The following is an 18,297-nucleotide window of genomic DNA, read 5'->3' as shown; positions in this document are numbered from 1 at the left end:
GGTAACTTAGTCATTTGATGTACATCAAAAGAGCCGTATAACGGTACACTGTGGTTGACTCTGTCGCTTTGATGTTAGGCGTCGCTCTCTCTATAGTCTTCAAATGAAATATTTGCTAGCCTGTGATTGGTCAAATGTTTTCCGCTGAGCTGCCTTCAATTTCACTATGAGATAGTCCAGGGGTGTAGAGATCGTAAGTGATCGGAAGCCCTGGAGTATCGAGGATGACTATTAGATACAGCATACTCGCTAAAAAATACTCTCAACATACACAGGGGTCAGAAAACTGATATAACTCTCAATATACACAGGGGTCAGAAAACTGATAGAACATAAATCTAAGCCTCCGAGGAAATGGTCAGCAGTAAGGTTGGTGAGAAAGGAAGTGCGAAGAAGACGAATAGAGCCGTACGCTTTATTCATGTAAGTGTATGTACATAAAAAAATCAGAAAAGATTTAACCAAATAGAGAATTATTCACTTCTAATTTCTTTTAAGCTGATAGAACCAGTTCCTTTGCTGACCACAAAGAGATGGGGTCTACCACCAGCGAGAACATTTTCATTGATGTAGCTGAAAATTAGAATTTTATCAAATCCATAAAAACATCCTTCAAATAGCTAATTACATACTACCATTGCATGACGCGGCTCTTTTGAATTACCGTTCTCAGTAATAAAACAAATCTTACCCCATGTCCGAAATGAGTCCGTCCTGATTTTGGTCCCAACTTTCATTAGGATCTCCGTATCTATACACACTCTCGTAAAATGGGGAGTCGAAGGCCATTGAGTACAAATATATCAAACCGTTGCGCGTAGCGGCTGCAATAAGAGGTACCCTATTGAATGTTCCAGCCACCACGACATTTGGCTCTGGACCCTAAGAACATAAAAAGGAAACAGAAAATAAATGTCCGTCTGTATTTAAAGCACGTGCCAAACACATATGTATGGAAACGTGTCATCTGACAGTCAACGTATATAAAAAAATGTTTGTATAAATACAAATAATTCAAATAGGCTGAAAATGCTCACCTTTTCTCCGACTTTCTATTAAAGAAATGCATAAAAGGACCTATGAAGTCAAATTGTACGTCTATAATATACATGTATTACATCCTTTGCCCTGGTCCTTACACTCTTAACCTAGTCCTTACACTCTTAACCTAGTCCTTAATCCTTTGACCTAGTTTTAACACCCTTAGGTTTAGTCCTTACACCTTTTGACCTTGTCCTTACACCTTTTGACCTAGTCCTTACACCTTTTTATCTAGTCAAGTTACACCTTTTGACCTAGTTCTAACACCCTTTACCTAGCCCTTACACCTTTTGACCTAGTCCTCACACTTTTTGATATAGTCCTTACACTTTTTGACCTCGTCCTTACACCTTTTGACCTAGTCCTTACACCTTTTGACCTAGTCCTTTCACCTTTTTACCTAGTCCTAACACCTTTTTACCTAGTCCTTACACTTTTTGATCTAGTCCTTACACTTTTTGACCTAGTCCTTACACTTTTTGACCTAGTCCTTACACCTTTTGACCTAGTCCTTGCACCTTTTGATCTAGTCCTTACACCTTTCGATCTTGTCCTTACATCTTTGACCTAGTCCTTACACCTTTTGACCTAGTCCTTACACCTTTTTTAACTAGTCCTTACACCTTTTGACCTAGTCCTTAAACCTTTTGATCTAGTCAAGTTACACCTTTTGACCTAGTCCTTACACCTTTTGACCTAGTCCTTAGTTTGACTCCTTACACCTTTTGACCTAGTCCTTACATCTTTTGACCTAGTCATTATAACATTTTGACCTAGTCCTTACACCCTTTGACCTAGTCATTATAACTTTTTGACCTAGTCCATATATCTTTTGACCTAGTCCTTAAACTCTTTGACCTAGTCAATCCATCTTTTGATCTAGTTCTTACATCTTTGATCATAATTTTGTCCATAGTAAACGGATTGAAATTCCGAACATAAACAAGAGGCTTAGAGGGCCTGTATCGCTCATCTGGTTTGTAATGCCAAGTAATGTTCTGAATACAGGTTCATTGTTTCTTTTCTGAAGGAATTTTAATATTAACCTCTAAATCCCCTTATTGGGCCCCACCCCTAACGCCCCCAGGAGGTCAGAGCCAAAATTAAGTTCTGTTCCCCTTCCCCAAAGGATGTTTGTGGCCAAATTTGGTTACATTCCATTCAGAACTCTATGACTAGTAGCGATTTAAAGGATTTACCTCTATTACCCCTATTGGGCCCCGCCCCTCCTACCCCCGGGGACCAGAGCCAAAATTTATACAAGTTCTGTTCCCCTTCCCCAAAGGATGTTTGTGGCCAAATTTGGTTACATTCCATTCAGAACTCTATGACTAGTAGCGATTTAAAGGATTTACCTCTATTTCCCCTATTGGGCCCCGCCCCTCCTGCCCCCGGGGGGTCAGAGCCAAAATTTATACAAGTTCTGTTCCCCTTCCCCCAAGGATGTTTGTGGCCAAATTTGGTTACATTCCATTTAGAACTCTACGACAAGTAGCGATTTAAAGGATTTACCTCTATTTCCCCTATTGGGCCCCGCCCCTCCTGCCCCCGGGGTACCAGAGCCAAAATGTATACAAGTTCTGTTCCCCTTCCCCAGAGGATGTTTGTGGCCAAATTTGGTTACATTCCATTCAGAACTCTATGACTAGTAGCGATTTAAAGGATTTACCTCTATTTCCCCTATTGGGCCCCGCCCCTCCTGCCCCCGGGGGACCAGAGCCAAAATTTATACAAGTTCTGTTCCCCCTCCCCCAAGGATGTTTGTGGCCAAATTTGGTTACAATCCATGCAGAACTCTAGGACAAGTAGCGATTTATAGGATTTACCTCTATTTCCCCTATTGGGCCCCGCCCCTCCTGCCCCGGGGGGGGACAGAGCCAAAATTTATACAAGTTCTGTTTCCCCTCCCCCAAGGATGTTTGTGGCCAAATTTGGTTACAATCCATGCAGAACTCTATGACTAGTAGCGATTTAAAGGAAATGTTGACGGACGGACGGACGACGGACGGACGACGGACGACGGACGCCGCGCCATGACATAAGCTCACCGGCCCTTCGGGCCAGGTGAGCTAAAAACTGTTTGAATGCTTTACCAATTTGATCGATCTGCTGTCCATCTCGGCAGCTGGGGACACAGACGCGTTAGAACAGTCGCCATTAAAAACCGCAGGATAGCGTTCTTGTGCCTTTTTCTCCAGGTCATCGTTTGTGGTGAAGGAAAAAGTTTTTGTGGCTGTGTTAAAAAATCCTATGTCTCGACCACCGAACAAATGGACAGTTTTAATTAGGGTATTGATGGTCTCGCTCCTCCCATCTCTATTGCTGATGAGGAGTCTACCTATAAAAAATTGTTAAGATCAACAAATGAGGCCAGGTAAGAACACCATCGCCTAAGATCAACTCGATTGACACTTTTCTGAACGCTGGAGGAAGTTTTCGAACAGTAACATACCGACAAATGTGGTTAAGATAGCAGATTCTAAATCGTCATGGCGGACTTTAACAATGTTTTATAAAAAGGTGACATACGAATTGATGTTTTTTTATATTTAATTTTGACGTCTGAAGTCGTAGAAATATACCCAATTGACTGTAGCTTTTCCTTTTTGCTACATGTATCTACCGTGTTTTCTGCCATAATAAATACAACTTCTATCAAGAGCTAATATAATAAACTAATAATTCAATCAAATACTTGTTATCGCGATTAGTGGAACTCTCCAAAAAGGTGAGTTACAAACAAGGGGATTAAATCCTGCTTAATCGCGATAGCAAGTATTGGGATTAGACTATTAGTTACACAGTTTGTTAGTGACCTAATACGGAAAAATATTGGGTCTAAAATAAACTTGTATCGGGAGAGGCGAAGCCGAGCCTGATACATGTTATTTTAGACCCAATATTTTTTTCCGTATTAGCTCACTAACAAACTGTGTAACGAATTTATCCCGTCGAGGACCCTTTCGATGAAGTAACTGCAAAATGCAAATAATGCACGGAGTATGGAAACCAAAACGACTCAAAACTTCACCTCATTGAAGACTAGAATGCGTTGTCATGGTCCATTTCTGCTAAATAATCCTAAATAAGTGTTGCCGATTCCGGTTTGCTTTGAAAACGATCATCAGCGCTATCATTCAAATATTTTGTCTTCATCACTTTCAGTGCCGTCGTCGCGAAGCGTTACTTGACCGCCATCTTGTTGCTAATGACGTTAGGGGCAAGGAACGATAACTCTATCGTCGTCCAAACCTGATACGATTTCTACTAACCTGATACGACTATATCTGGGATATCACGTGACGACATTTTAACCAATAGGAATACAAGATCCTTGTCTGAGGCGGGATAATGGATGATATCAACCCAAGGCTACGACTTTTAAGCTGTCAAACACAAGGCTGTGGCAGGGGACAGGAGAATCTAAACCTGTGGCGAGTGTTTGACAGCTTAAGAATATTATATCGAGGATGGAGATCTCCTGCCTCACACCAAAGAGGGTTAATTTTTTTTTCTCTTACCCCGTGCGCAACTTTAATTTGTGTCTCCAATAATGATGTGTCGACAATGCAAGCAATGATAACCTCATATAATTGTTGAAAAAATGCAAAATTCTCGCGTAGTTTGTTTTACCATAAGGTAAGATTATTAGAATCCTTCAACTCTTCGGAGTGAGACAGGAGAATCTAAACCCGAGGGGTAAGCTTTCTATCTTAAAGTTATATACGCCGTAATAATCATACTCACGAATCAAGTACAATGTATATTCATATCTACAGTGCAGTGTTTCCAAGTTATGTGTTCACCCATTCACATTGACTTTTTTACACAATGTTACTTAGCTCATCTGACATTCTAGATACCCAATACAATTTACTTATTTACATAATGTTACTTAGCTCATCTGACATTCTAGATACCCAATACAATTTACTTATTTACATAATGTTACTTAGCTCATCTGACATTCTAGATACCAAATACAATTTACTTATTTACACAATGTTACTTAGCTCATCTGACATTCTAGATACCCAATAACCCAATGCAATTTACTTATTTACATAATATTACTTAGCTCATCTGACATTCTAGATACCCAATGCAATTTACTTATTTACATAATGTTACTTAGCTCGCTCATCTGACATTCTAGATACCCAATACAATTAACTTATTTACACAATGTTACTTAGCTCATCTGACATTCTAGATAGCCAATACAATTAACTTATTTACACAATGTTACTTAGCTCATCTGACATTCTAGATACCTTATTTACACAATGTTACTTAGCTCATCTGACATTCTAGATACCCAATACAATTTACTTATTTACACAATGTTACTTAGCTCATCTGACATTCTAGATACCTACAATTTACTTATTTACACAATGTTAATTAGCTCATCTGACATTCTAGATAGCCAATACAATAAATTATTTACACAATGTTACTTAGCTCATCTGACATTCTTGATACCCAATACAATAAATTATTTACACAATGTTATAGCTCATCTGACATTCTAGATACCCAATACAATTTGCTTATTTACACAATGTTACTAATGTTACTTAGCTCATCTGACATTCTAGATACCAAATACAATTTACTTATTTACACAATGTTACTTAGCTCATCTGACATTCTAGATACCAAATACAATTTACTTATTTACACAATGTTACTTAGCTCATCTGACATTCTAGATACCAAATACAATTTACTTATTTACACAATGTTACTTAGCTCATCTGACATTCTAGATACCCAATACAATTTACTTATTTACATAATGTTACTTAGCTCATCTGACATTCTAGATACTCAATACAATTTACTTGTTACACCATACTACTTACTGAATAACTCATCTGACATTATAGATACCCAATACAATTAACTTATTTACATAATATTACTTACCTCAGATATACTATTTAACACTGACTTATTTACACTTTATCGCTTACCTAGTCTGTAATCAGAAGACAAATCGAGAGCAAGGGAACCGGATATCTCTGTTTGGTCAATAAGGTTATCTGCAGAGAACAAAACAAAAAGGTAAGTTCACTTTCCTCATGCATAGCTAAAGGCCACACATAATACACAGCGCTGACTCGAGCTAAATATGTTCTGCAGGTAAAATGTCACGTGATGTAGAATGGAACTAGTTTTAGGGTATACTCACATTCCCATTCAGACTTTCAGGTATTTCATGTGAGTCGAATGGATTAGATATAATTATCTATTATTATATATTTCCACCACGTTTCTGTCAGATATGTTTCAAAAACGGGGCGCCAAATGGGACACTTGTGATTTTGTACACGAAATCAGATTTTATGTAGACAAAAATGAATTATGGTAAAAAAAATGAGTTCAGATTAACAAAATTTATAACATATTACAAAAATAAGTTTTGTTATACAAACAATCTTTCAGTGGACAAAAGTCAAGACAAAATTCAATTTTGTAGACAAAATTCCATTTTGTGAACACCAAATTGAATTCTGTCGTAACAAAATCATTTTCGTCTAACAAACAATGTTTTTTTTATAACAACTTCATTTCCGTAATGACAAAAATAACAAAAATTATATTTCAGCGGACAAAAATCCTGTTGTTATGACAAATTTTCGTCAATTCAGTATGCAAATAAGTCCATGTTTGACCTTTACTTGTAAGCTCCTAACCGATCTGTTGAAACGCTTACAGTTTACTCATTCTTTGGCGAAGGGTAACCATACTTTGAAGTTATGATAGTGAACGAGTATTTGATGAATATATATATGTAATCATTACGCTTATGACAATTCATGTGCATTTCCCATGAAAGACTACTAGTATTTTCCATAGATTATCCATTTCTGTATGTACCTAATAGGCTTGCATTTGATATCGTAACCTCCTTCCTCTTCTAATAGGCCTAATAAATGATATTTTAGGACATGCGTCTTTCACAAGAAGTTGGGACATATTCTGCTGATCACTGTAAGTATATTAAACATCCACAAAAATTAAACGGATGATACAAATACAGGTGCTTGCAGCCTATCCATTATGTAATCACACATTGGTTTAACACCGTGTGCGCGTGCCATACCAACAGTCACTATATCCATTGAGAGGCCACGTTACAAAATCGTGATGAGACATTTCATTTGCATATCCATATTTGGATTCGGTGACAAAACTGATTTTTGTGACACAAAATTGAATTGTACTTGTATTCAACTATTGTCACATCCCCAATATTATTCCTTGCACGTTTTATACTATTATATATGTATATCTACTCACTGGCCATTGCGTTGGCCGCAGATATCGCATCTGTAAAGTCGACCCCTTGTTCAGCAGTAGTGTAGACCTTGGGAGCGCCAGTGTTGGCCGTCACAACATAAGACGATATGCCCGTGGTAACGAACACAGCTCCTGTCGGCTGGTACATCCCGCGAACATCATACGAATTCAAAAATGGACCTGGAGGACAGAGAAGCGTATTTGTAACGAGCATTTTCATTGGCTGCATTTTGTCACACGACATAGTATCGCCGCCTCTGGTTGGCTGATACGATGGCTATTAACTTTACAGAGTAAATGTAACAAAATGGGCTTAGAAGATGATAATAATTTGATTTAATTCAAACAGGTATCAACTTTCTTCCACAAATGTTGTTCAAATCTTAGTTAATTAATCAATATCAAATTAAAAACTTTGTAGCGGATACTTCTTGCATTTAAATAGAAGAAACCAATCCTACATGTTAATGTTATGTTATGAACATGTTATGTTAGCTTGCTTTCTTCTATTTCTTTCTATTTGATACGCTTCTCTGGTTATGAATGATACAAAATGTGTTACACAGCTTTGAGTAAATAGGTTTTTATTGCCATACAATAAGATGATAAAAAGCAGCACAATTCAAAATGACCATTTTTATCTATACGATATTGTATTGGGCAAACCAGTAATTCAAATAACGATTGCAAACTACTGTCGAATTTACATAATAAAACACACAGAATATGACCCTGGATGTTAACAGAACGTTTAACTAACAAAGCAATACCATACACAAGCAACGGAAATATATCAATCTATACAAAAACATGCAATCATGCAATCCAAAGTTGTTGTTTTTTGTTTGTATGAAATGAAAATCATTGACGTCGTAATGACGTCACCACTTTTAATACATACTTTGTAAGGCATTGTGCTTTAGATCATTTAATACCTAGTATCACCATAATTACAGAAGGTAATCACCAACAACAGAAAACGTTATCCAACTTTTAATACTTATAGTTACATGATAATAAATGTATCAATAAAACTGACCCCCCTCGAGTAATCAATTACTTACCTCCGTCTATGTCGCTGCCATCAAACAAGCGGCTTCCTCCCCAGGCTTTGGTGCCTAATGGATATATATCATCCCAGGCTTCAGTCACCAAATTTATAATCGCCATTGCATTGTTTTCCTTCAAAAACAAAATGGAAATTCTTTTCACCTTTACAACATTCCGTATACTAATAGTTTATAGACCCTCATCCTCACCACTGCAGGGGTTACTATCACTGACGTTATATCCACCCTTAGACTACCTCATAGCAAAACTGGAGGCAACAACAGCCACAGGTAATTCAGTCCTTTGATGTACATCAAAAGAATCGTATAACGGTATACTGTGGATAAATGTGTGGCTTTGAAGTTTGGCATCGCTCTCTCTGTAGTTTTCAAAGGTAGCATATGCAAGCCTGTTTTAGGAAGATCTTTTCTTCAGAACTGCTTTCAGTTTTACTATGAGATAGCCCTGGGATGGATATGACGTCAGTGATAGCTACCTCTGAAGTATAGAGGATGATTCATATAATCAGCGTTTAAATGTAAATTAAAGAGTTGAATATCTAATAAATAATAATTAGTAAGTTTTCAGCATGAAAGTTATGTTTTAATGCTAAATAAACCATTGCTTAAAAATGTTCATGAATTCGCATGACGTTTGAACTAAAACGTACAGGCTAGGTGTGTGCCTGGCATGAAATATTTGTGGGTTCTTTCTTTCGAGGAGCTTAGACAAAATTTCGTGGATAGATATTTTCGTGGTTAGCCGATTAGAGCAATAGTAAAAATAGCATTGCGATTAAATAGTAATTTACATTACTGTCCTTGACACAGAATTCTTTAATGAATTGCAAAAATGTTCAAAAAAATCGAGATAAACAAAAAAGCAAAAACATTTCAACATCTAAGTACGAAATACTTTTGTAGTCAATCTTGATGGTGAAGAGGCCACACTTTACAAGTCATTGAAAAACGTGTTGGCTTGATGGATTTAGGCCAATGTATACCTTTCTTTCCTCATCTTTCGAAATTATCATTTTAACACGTACCCGTCCAGCTTGTAATAAAGGGACATCATGCAAAAGACGGAGATATGTGGTTTAGATATAGATTATACACATCTACACTTTACAAGGACATTTTCCATTAAGTATCATTCGAATTCATCCAGTAGTTTATGAGGAGTAGTCATTTTATCGTTTCTGTATCAACGCTAAAAAAGGATGAAGGTGCTTTGTTCAAATATAGATAACGTTCATATACATTGTATAAGGAATATTGCCACCAAGTTTCATTGAAACCCCTCCGGTAGTAAAGGAGAAGTAGTTGGTCGATCGTTGTGTCTACACACCGACAAACTCAATCCAATTTACTTCGTCGTGGATGTATAATAGGTGTGTGTATATATATATTTTTTTGTGTAAATCACTAGCTATAGGACCATATAACATTTGTAAATAAGGTCGATAGCTCAAATGTTAAAAAAAGCTAGTTTTATTTCGCAATATGTCGACTAATTCATTGTCATCATTGGTATATGTATGTGTAACTAAATCTTTATTAAAAAAAACCTTCTCTGATGTACATCATAGAAAGAAACTAGACGGCACAACAGATAAGGCTAAGAAAATCTCTGTTTAGGGTTACATTGGCAGGTCGGTAGGTCGGGAGGAATTTTTTTCCTTTTTTTTAGTGTTTTTCACTTTAAAATAATAAGCCGAACCGGAGTCTAAGATCGAAATCCCGACTTTTTTTATTTTTCGTATAAAAATGGGGAAAAAATAGGGTCGAGGGTCCAAATTAAGGTCGGTCGGTTAAGCCTAAACAGACATTATTTTTTTTGCCTAAATACGACATAATGTCGAGAGAACCAACAAATCAAACAAGAAAGCGAAACCACATTTTTACCACATGCAAACTGAAATTTACCGGAAGTGTAATGTAAGCCCATTGGCCATCATCACTGATGGCAACCGCTTCCGGCTCAATGTCCTGGGAAAACGTCGTGGTGACGTCATCGCTGAAAGGATTTCGGACTCCTTTTTCTATATAAGATAAGTAGCTGAAAAAATACAAACAACTTTCTGTTAAATATGTTTAAATCTAATTCTTGTAATGAATTATTAAAATATGGTTTATTTTACGTGAATATCTTAGGAAACTGCTGTTTATTTTTGCATATATGTAGCCCTCCACCAAAAGCATATGTCATCAATTAACATTTGATTAAACAAGAGGTCCCAAGGTCTTTGTCGCCGAAATATACTTTTTGGCTTGAGAGAACATCTCTTTAGCTCGATCAGTTGAGCGTCAGACTAGCAATTTAGAGATCCAGAGCGATTACATTTTAATAAAATCCTGCACTCTGTTACAGTAATTATTACAAAAAAATACAAGTTAAAAAAGCAAAATTGATCACGTTTGGCCCCGCCCCTCAGGCCCAAAGCACCCACTGCCCCCAGTAGGGTCTGTCAGACCATTTATACAATTTTGAATCTCCACTTACAATGATTTTGTCTTCAGGACCAGGTAAGCTGAAAAAGGCAAGGAACGAGGTCGTGCTTTACAAGTGGGGCGAAACATCCGCCTCATTTGCTTAATTACTTACTTATTGTTGAAATGTGTAAAAGATAGTTTTCTGCTATACGAAGGGTCGGAATTCATAGTGACCACTGTAATTGACCCATCGGGATCTGTTCGTCGTCCATTTAGTGTCCCAGCTCGCCCTTCATTGGCCACTACTAACTTTGAACAGTCAGGTGTAAAAGCCATGCTCTTTGGAGATTCTCCAACTGAAAGGCCGACATGTTGCACAGCTTAAGTGACATTTGACACACAACTTAACAAATGAATGAAGTATGATATTAAGTGGATTTAAGGCTGATTAATTATAAACTTTTAGTTATAGTGATCATGATATCAAGATGCCCAGATGGCCTGTCGCTCACCTGGTTTTATTTTCTCAATGATTTTAAAGATTTAATTTATTTTTCTATTTGGCTTCGTACCTGTTCCAGGGGTGTCAGAACCAAGATTTATACAAACTCTTTTCCCATTCACACAATTCCCGCTCCTGCCCTAGGTTCAGAACCAAGATTTATACAAACTCTATTCCCCTTCGCCCAATGTTGTTTCTGGCCAAAGTTGCAATCCATGCAGACCTTTATGACTAGTAGCGGTTTAAAGTATTTACCACTATTTAACCTTAATGCCCGCCCTGCCTTAGGTTCAAAGTCAAGATTTATATAAATTTTGCTCCCCTTCGCCCATTGATGTTTCTGGCTTTCCCGATGAGGCCCTACTCTCCTGCCTTGGATACTCGGAGCAAAAAATCTCCAAACTCTATTTCCTTTTGACCAAGGATGTTTCCGGCCAAATTTGGCTATAATCCGAGCAGAGTTCTATGACTAATAGCGATTTCAAGAAAATGTTGACGGACTGGCGGACGGGGAACTGGACAGACGGACGGATACCGGACACCGCGTTATGATAAAACCTTAGCAGCCCTTCGGCCCAGGTGAGCTAAAAATGAAAGGATTTCAACAAAAAGATGAAAAGGACAGATCGGTCGCTACGACTCCCCTCTACTTTAAATAAAATGTTTTACTTTAAATAAAATGTTTCTTTTTCGTCTTTTACATTCGTACTTCTTTCCTTCACCTCAAATATTTTTTTTTCACCACTGTCGTCATCCCTTCCTGTCCTAAGGGGTTCAAAGCCAAGATTTATTAAAACTCGGTTTCCCTATGCCCAAGGATTTGTTAGCCAAATTTGGTGTCTATGGCAAGTAGCGTTTTAAAGTAAGTTTTATATTTTACGCCGGTACATTTCTCCTTGACACCCATACATTTCTCCTTGACACCCATACATTTCTCCTTGACACCTACATTTCTCCTTGACACCCATACATTTCACACCCAACATCTCCTTGACACCCATACATTTCTCCTTGAACACCCACATAATTTATCCTTAACACCACACACATCTCCTTGACACCCATACACATCTCCTTGACACCCATACATTTCTCCTTGACACCCATACATTTCTCCTTGACACCCATAAATTTATCTTACACCCCCACACACATCTCCTTGACACCCATACACATCTCCTTGACACCCATACATTTCTCCTTGACACCCATACATTTCTCCTTGACACCCATACACATTTCTCCTTGACACCCATAAATTTATCCTTAACACCCATACACATCTCCTTGACACCCATACATTTCTCCTTGACACCCATTACCTTTCTCCTTGACACCCATACATTTCTCCTTGACACCATAATTTCCTTTACACCCAACATTTCCTTGACCCTCACATTTCTTGACACCATTAATTTCCTTATACATTTCTCTTGACACATACACTTCCTGACACCCATAAATTTATCCTTGACACCCATACATTTCTCCTTGACACCCATACACATCTCCTTGACACCAATACATTTCTCCTTGACACCCATAAATTTATCCTTAACACCCATACACATCTCCTTGACACCAATACATTTCTCCTTGACATCCATACATTTCTCCTTAACTTCCATACATTTCTCCTTGACACCCATAAATTTCTCCTTGACACTCATACATTTCTCCTTGAGACCAGTAGATATATCTCATTGACACCCGTCGATAGTGACATACTTGGTGTTAAAACAAACCTGTGATAGCGTCGGTGCAGTCTACTGGGGGATCAGTATTAAAGTTGAAGCGTGTACAGTCGTAAAAGTGGCCCTCAGTATACTGGAATGTACTCTCAAGCAACAAAGCTAATTTGTTTCCACATAGAGCTATATCGACGATTTTCCCGTCATTGGCCTTGTTAAAAAACTTCGTGTATACAAGAACCAGTCGGCTTGGATTTTCTATGCTAACCACATGTAAACATGTTGAACCTTCAAAATAAAATCCGTTATGTTTAATTAAAGATGTTCCATCGCCAACAGAGCATAACTGATGTTTAATAGTGTATATGTATGTCTCATTAACACAAAAATCCATGTAAAATAGTTTATTTTACATTTGGTGTATGCACAATCAGTACTTATAATTCCATATAGGACATAGTGCCATGGAGTTTTGCCAGGACGTAATTAATATTTATATTTTATTTTTATCTTGAATTAAAATAAGTAATTTTCCAATGGTGATAATGGTGTGAAGTAAGTAACTTTTGTAACCGAAGATTTGTCTGCTCCTGTTTTTGACAGAGAAAAAATACCAAAAGTCTGCGATGGAGCATCTTTATCGAGATTTGACTGGACTAACCTGTAACGTATAGCAATCTGCTAGCTGGATCAAAAACAGCCTTCACAGCACTGTCTAGAAACATGTCTTCGCTTCCGCTTTCACAACTTGGCAGCTTCATGTAGCTAGTTGTGTTGAGGGTGACTGCAGCCAGGGCGGTTGATGCAGACAGAAGGGTGAGTAAAATCGTCTTCATGGTGGTGTTTCTGACAGAACAGCTCGACATCAACTCCTGAAGTTACCACGCATAAAAGCAATGACCATATAGATTTAAAGAATACTAATAGTCCGGACGCCAAATAGCCCTAACCCAAATATCTGTGATTTATTATTTTCTCTGCCGAATATTGCCTATCGGTTTGTATATAATAAAGTCCAGGTAGATGTGGAGTTGTCACCCTTGAAATTTTTGAAATATTCCAAGTTGGCCGCCGAATATTGAAATTTTCAGAAATCACATAAAACTAACATCTATTTCATTTTAAAGATTTCTAAGATACAACTGGTAAAAACGGAAGTAAAATATAGTAACTACATTAATAAAGAAAACCAAGATGGCTGACAAAGTATCTCCAAATATGACTAAAAAACGATTAAAATTACAATATAAAGGTTTGTTTAAAACAAAGGCCTGTTTAATGTCAAATACACGTGTACATGGCTTAAATAATAAAAGAACGGACGTTTTAAAAATATATATCTTGAAAAGAATATTTTATCATTGCTAAATTAACATGGCGGACCAAAATGTCGCCAAAATCTATAATAAATCATTTTGTATAAGCTGGACGCCAAAAAGCAGTTTTTGCCCCGACCATAAATATCTTGCTTAGTTTTTGTTTCCTGCTGGATATTGCATGTTGGTACACATGTATGTAATGATATCCAGATGGGTGTGTAGTTCTCTTGACCTCTGTAATTGCGAAGTTGTAATATATTCTTTAACATTCTAACCGAATACAATGACTATTGACATAAAAGTTTTAAGGATTCATTAGCGATATAATGCTTTTATAATTTAAGAAGATGGCGGACTAATATGGCCGTCAGTATCTTAGGATATATATTGCATATCTATGGGACAAGGAAGTAATTCCATCCATGTGGACAAAACAAAATTGTCAAATTTTCGAGGCGATCTGCCCCTTTATCAAGACATATCGTTGCATATTTATTCATATTCAAAAATATATATCTGCAATGTCAAACTTCAGAATTATTAATCTAGGGATCTGATAATGAATGTATGATAATGTACTAAGATTGTTGGCTTATATCCTGGAGGTAGAAAGATGGAGAAAGTGGACAAAACACCCTGTAAAGCAGCCTTCTGTTTGGTTTGTGAAAGAGGAGGAAATGAGGGAAGAACAGTTGAAAAGCAAATCTTCCATGTACAAAGCACAGACGTGGGAGATGAAGTCGTATTTGTACATGAAGCTAGTCTTCTCCGATATTGTCCTAAAATCGTGAATTTAAAAGTTCTCATCACAATAGAACTGACAGTACCATGGGAAGAGGATTGAGAAGAAAACAATATCAAGTATGGCAGATGATGACAAAGTGCAGAATTGTATGTCTCTTCATTGTTGAAGTAAGCTGAAGCGGTTTACCTGCCCAATCGACTTGAACGCAGCAGGCACTTGCATTGGTATGACAGGTATTACAAGAAGCCCAGTCATAAGATGTTTTGCAGAATCTCCGGACAATAGTAGCGGGATGAAGCCTACGTTTACCCATTGGGTGCTCCATGCTATGGTTAAAAGTTAAAACCAGCATGCGAAGTATTATTAGTGTGTGTATGACCATATAAGACACTCTTCAATGTATTTTGTAATCAAATAGACATTTGAAAAAAAAATATGACAAAGGTTTCAAAGAAACAGAAAATAGGAAGGCTTCAGATTGAAATTAAAGGTTTAAATGTCAAATATACGGAAAGATTTTTTTTTCAAAATTCATTAACGTGTAGCGTAAATTATCAAACAATAATGATATGCATGAAAATCGTATTTTTTTTTTTTTAGGGTGGCGGGGGGGGGGGGGGGGGGAGGGGGTGCAAAAATTGTTTACCATTTTAGAATCTGAATTAATGCTAGTATTTTAAAAGTCTGTATGGTGTTATTCCATTATTTAGGTCCCTTGATTTATTCAGGAAATTTGGCATCATACACATCTACCTTTGAATATAAATAAACAGACAATACATATCTTATAAAAGCTATATGGTCCCGGTATCTTGGCATATCGAACAATAAAAACGTGACCTTAAATTTTGACAAGTCTAGTTATATAATCGGGTTACATACAAGGAGACCATTTTATGGGGTCACTGTTCAACGGGATCCATATTCTTGAAAATGCTCTTATTAGTTTAGTTTTCAACGAGATTCATGGTCCATCTTCGATGTCACAAAAATCAATTTAACAACAGACGTTCATTTTCAACGTTACATCGATCTTATTGGGAATTTTAAGGAATACTTGATTGACCACCATCTTATAAAACAAAACTACTGATTTATTGGATTTCAGTTTACCAGAAAAACCGCATCTATCTTCTTAATCTTTGTAATAAAATACTGGCATGTATTTCTCTCTGGGAACCTGCCGAACGACATTGAAAGTAACGCATAGCGCATTAAAAGGTCCAGTCCTTTACTATTTTTAACTTCCATAAATGAATAAAATTTGCCAGTATTTCTAACAAACGCTGAAATGTATACTGATTTTCATTTCAAAATATTTTATTGTCAACAACAAAAGTATTTTATTTATTCATACAAGAAGGTATATTACATACAAAATGTATTAACGATATTGGATTGGACAACAGGCAAGGCCTATACCGGTCTTTTCCATATATACTGTATGCTGAGATTGACACTTTCATTTTGCTATTAAATCTATAAAAGTAACCAAATGCAATCTGCTGAAATGGGAAACAAACTTAGAATAAATCTGGCCTTACCTTTATGCGGTGATGTAAGTAATCAATGGACAATTTTTGTTCGTCCTGAGGTTATCTGTTGTGTCATCTGGGATTTCCCACCAGACAATCGTGTCTTTGGTACAGGTGAATCAACAAGAGGCCCAGAACCTATCCTGTCATCTGAAAAAAAAAATGTTCTATTTCTCGCTTTCAAAAGATCTCAATAATTACCAATATTTATTCCATGGCAGTTTTTTTTAGTGATAACCAGAAATTTGAAGTTAAACATTTTTTTCATTTATATATTTTTCTCTCATACCTACAGACACTGGCTGGTCTCGGGCAATACACTCATGTCGCCCAAGGCTGTATTGCATGGCTACCCATGCAATAAAGTCTCGTGACGTCACAGCGTCATCAAAATTACTATTTCCTCACTACTTTTTAACCTTTTTTCAGAAACTAGGTTGGGCTCACTTTAAAATATGCAAACAACGGGATTTGCGTTGACAAAATCACGCAATTTTCATGTATGGAGAATTAATTTGCAGTCGCGATTTTTTCCCCCAAATTTGTTTCAAAATGGTGAATTAATTACAGAAATAAAAAATTGCAATAAAACGTCGAGGAAACCTCGGCAAGCCTCGGGTTTTACAACATGTTGTTACACGCGGGTAGAATGAAAGATTCATATAATATGTAAAAAAAAATCGTTTCGATTCCAAAGCAAAGCTCCCACTGTCTGAGCCACACCCCTCTGTCTCCAGGGTCTGGTTTGTTGACTTAATTACAGCACAGGCGCTTTCTTGTCCTATAGAGTAAATCAACAGTCTTATTACTTAAATACTGTTTTATTTTACATTCATATATATTTATATACAGTATATACATTTGTACTACAGTAAAAAAATTGCTATCATGAATCCCATGGGACAAGGAGAAATAAATCGTTATAACAGAAATTCGCTCTAGAGTTTCTGAAACTATGAATAAACTCATTGCACCGCGAATCCATGTAAATGCTATGCTAAGGCAAAAAAAAAAAAAAAAACATTTCTGTTTAGGGTAACAAAATAGTGTCGGTAGGTCGGGGATTTTTTAGGTGTCTTTCACTCAAAAGTAATGGCCGGAATCGGGACGTGAAAAAAGTTGAGTACCCAAAATGGTACACCTCCTAAATTTTGACTTGATTTATAAATGTCTAGACATAATAAAAAAATGTTTTGAATTCATTTAAGGAAAGTTGGTAGACTTATGAAACATTTTTTTTAGTTGATTAAAGCCTTTTACATATCTGTCAAAAATATCCCATTCAGCAATTGTTTTCCCGTGTTTTAAAATATATGGTGATTTTAGGGTTTGTCGCACGATCCGCCTGTTTTTCCACAGGTTGTCCGTTTCCCTCTTACGGATTTTTTTTACAATTTCATTATTTTCATGTTAAAATAGAGATTACAACCAACGATGAAAGAATATGACATTTAAAAAATGTCATAGTTACTGTTAATCACCTTAATTTTTGTTCAGGACAAGTATTGTCAGTATAGAGTGTAAACAGAAAATTCTGCTTCGTGTATATTAAAAGTGTACCAATTTGGGTAGCATTTGGATAGCGTCACATTAGCCCGAACTCGAACTACATTACCGTTTTTGTGCCTCTCAGTCTAAATCTCTACAGAGTATGTCTTCATTCTTTTGAGATT

General features: G+C 36.8%; 1 protein-coding gene across 1 annotated transcript; it reads right to left on the bottom strand.

Moving 5' to 3' along the window:
* Window positions 1-399: 399 nt before the first annotated feature.
* Window positions 400-16,818, bottom strand: LOC138333839 (mesenchyme-specific cell surface glycoprotein-like). The gene is made up of 11 exons (XM_069282462.1): window positions 16,634-16,818; window positions 13,687-13,897; window positions 13,080-13,313; window positions 11,005-11,188; window positions 10,326-10,458; window positions 8,415-8,532; window positions 7,351-7,530; window positions 6,021-6,089; window positions 3,135-3,379; window positions 692-882; window positions 400-573 (listed from the first exon to the last, which is right to left on the bottom strand). Exons 2-11 carry the CDS (start codon window positions 13,889-13,891, stop codon window positions 474-476), a joined length of 1,659 nt encoding a protein of 552 aa, XP_069138563.1. The 5' UTR covers window positions 13,892-13,897; window positions 16,634-16,818; the 3' UTR covers window positions 400-473.
* Between the last annotated feature and the right edge of the window lie 1,479 nt (window positions 16,819-18,297).

This window comes from Argopecten irradians, chromosome 10, assembly GCF_041381155.1.
Source record: "Argopecten irradians isolate NY chromosome 10, Ai_NY, whole genome shotgun sequence".
In the NCBI taxonomy this organism is placed as follows: Eukaryota; Metazoa; Mollusca; class Bivalvia; order Pectinida; family Pectinidae; genus Argopecten; species Argopecten irradians.
This window is presented reverse-complemented; position numbering and strand designations above follow the sequence as displayed.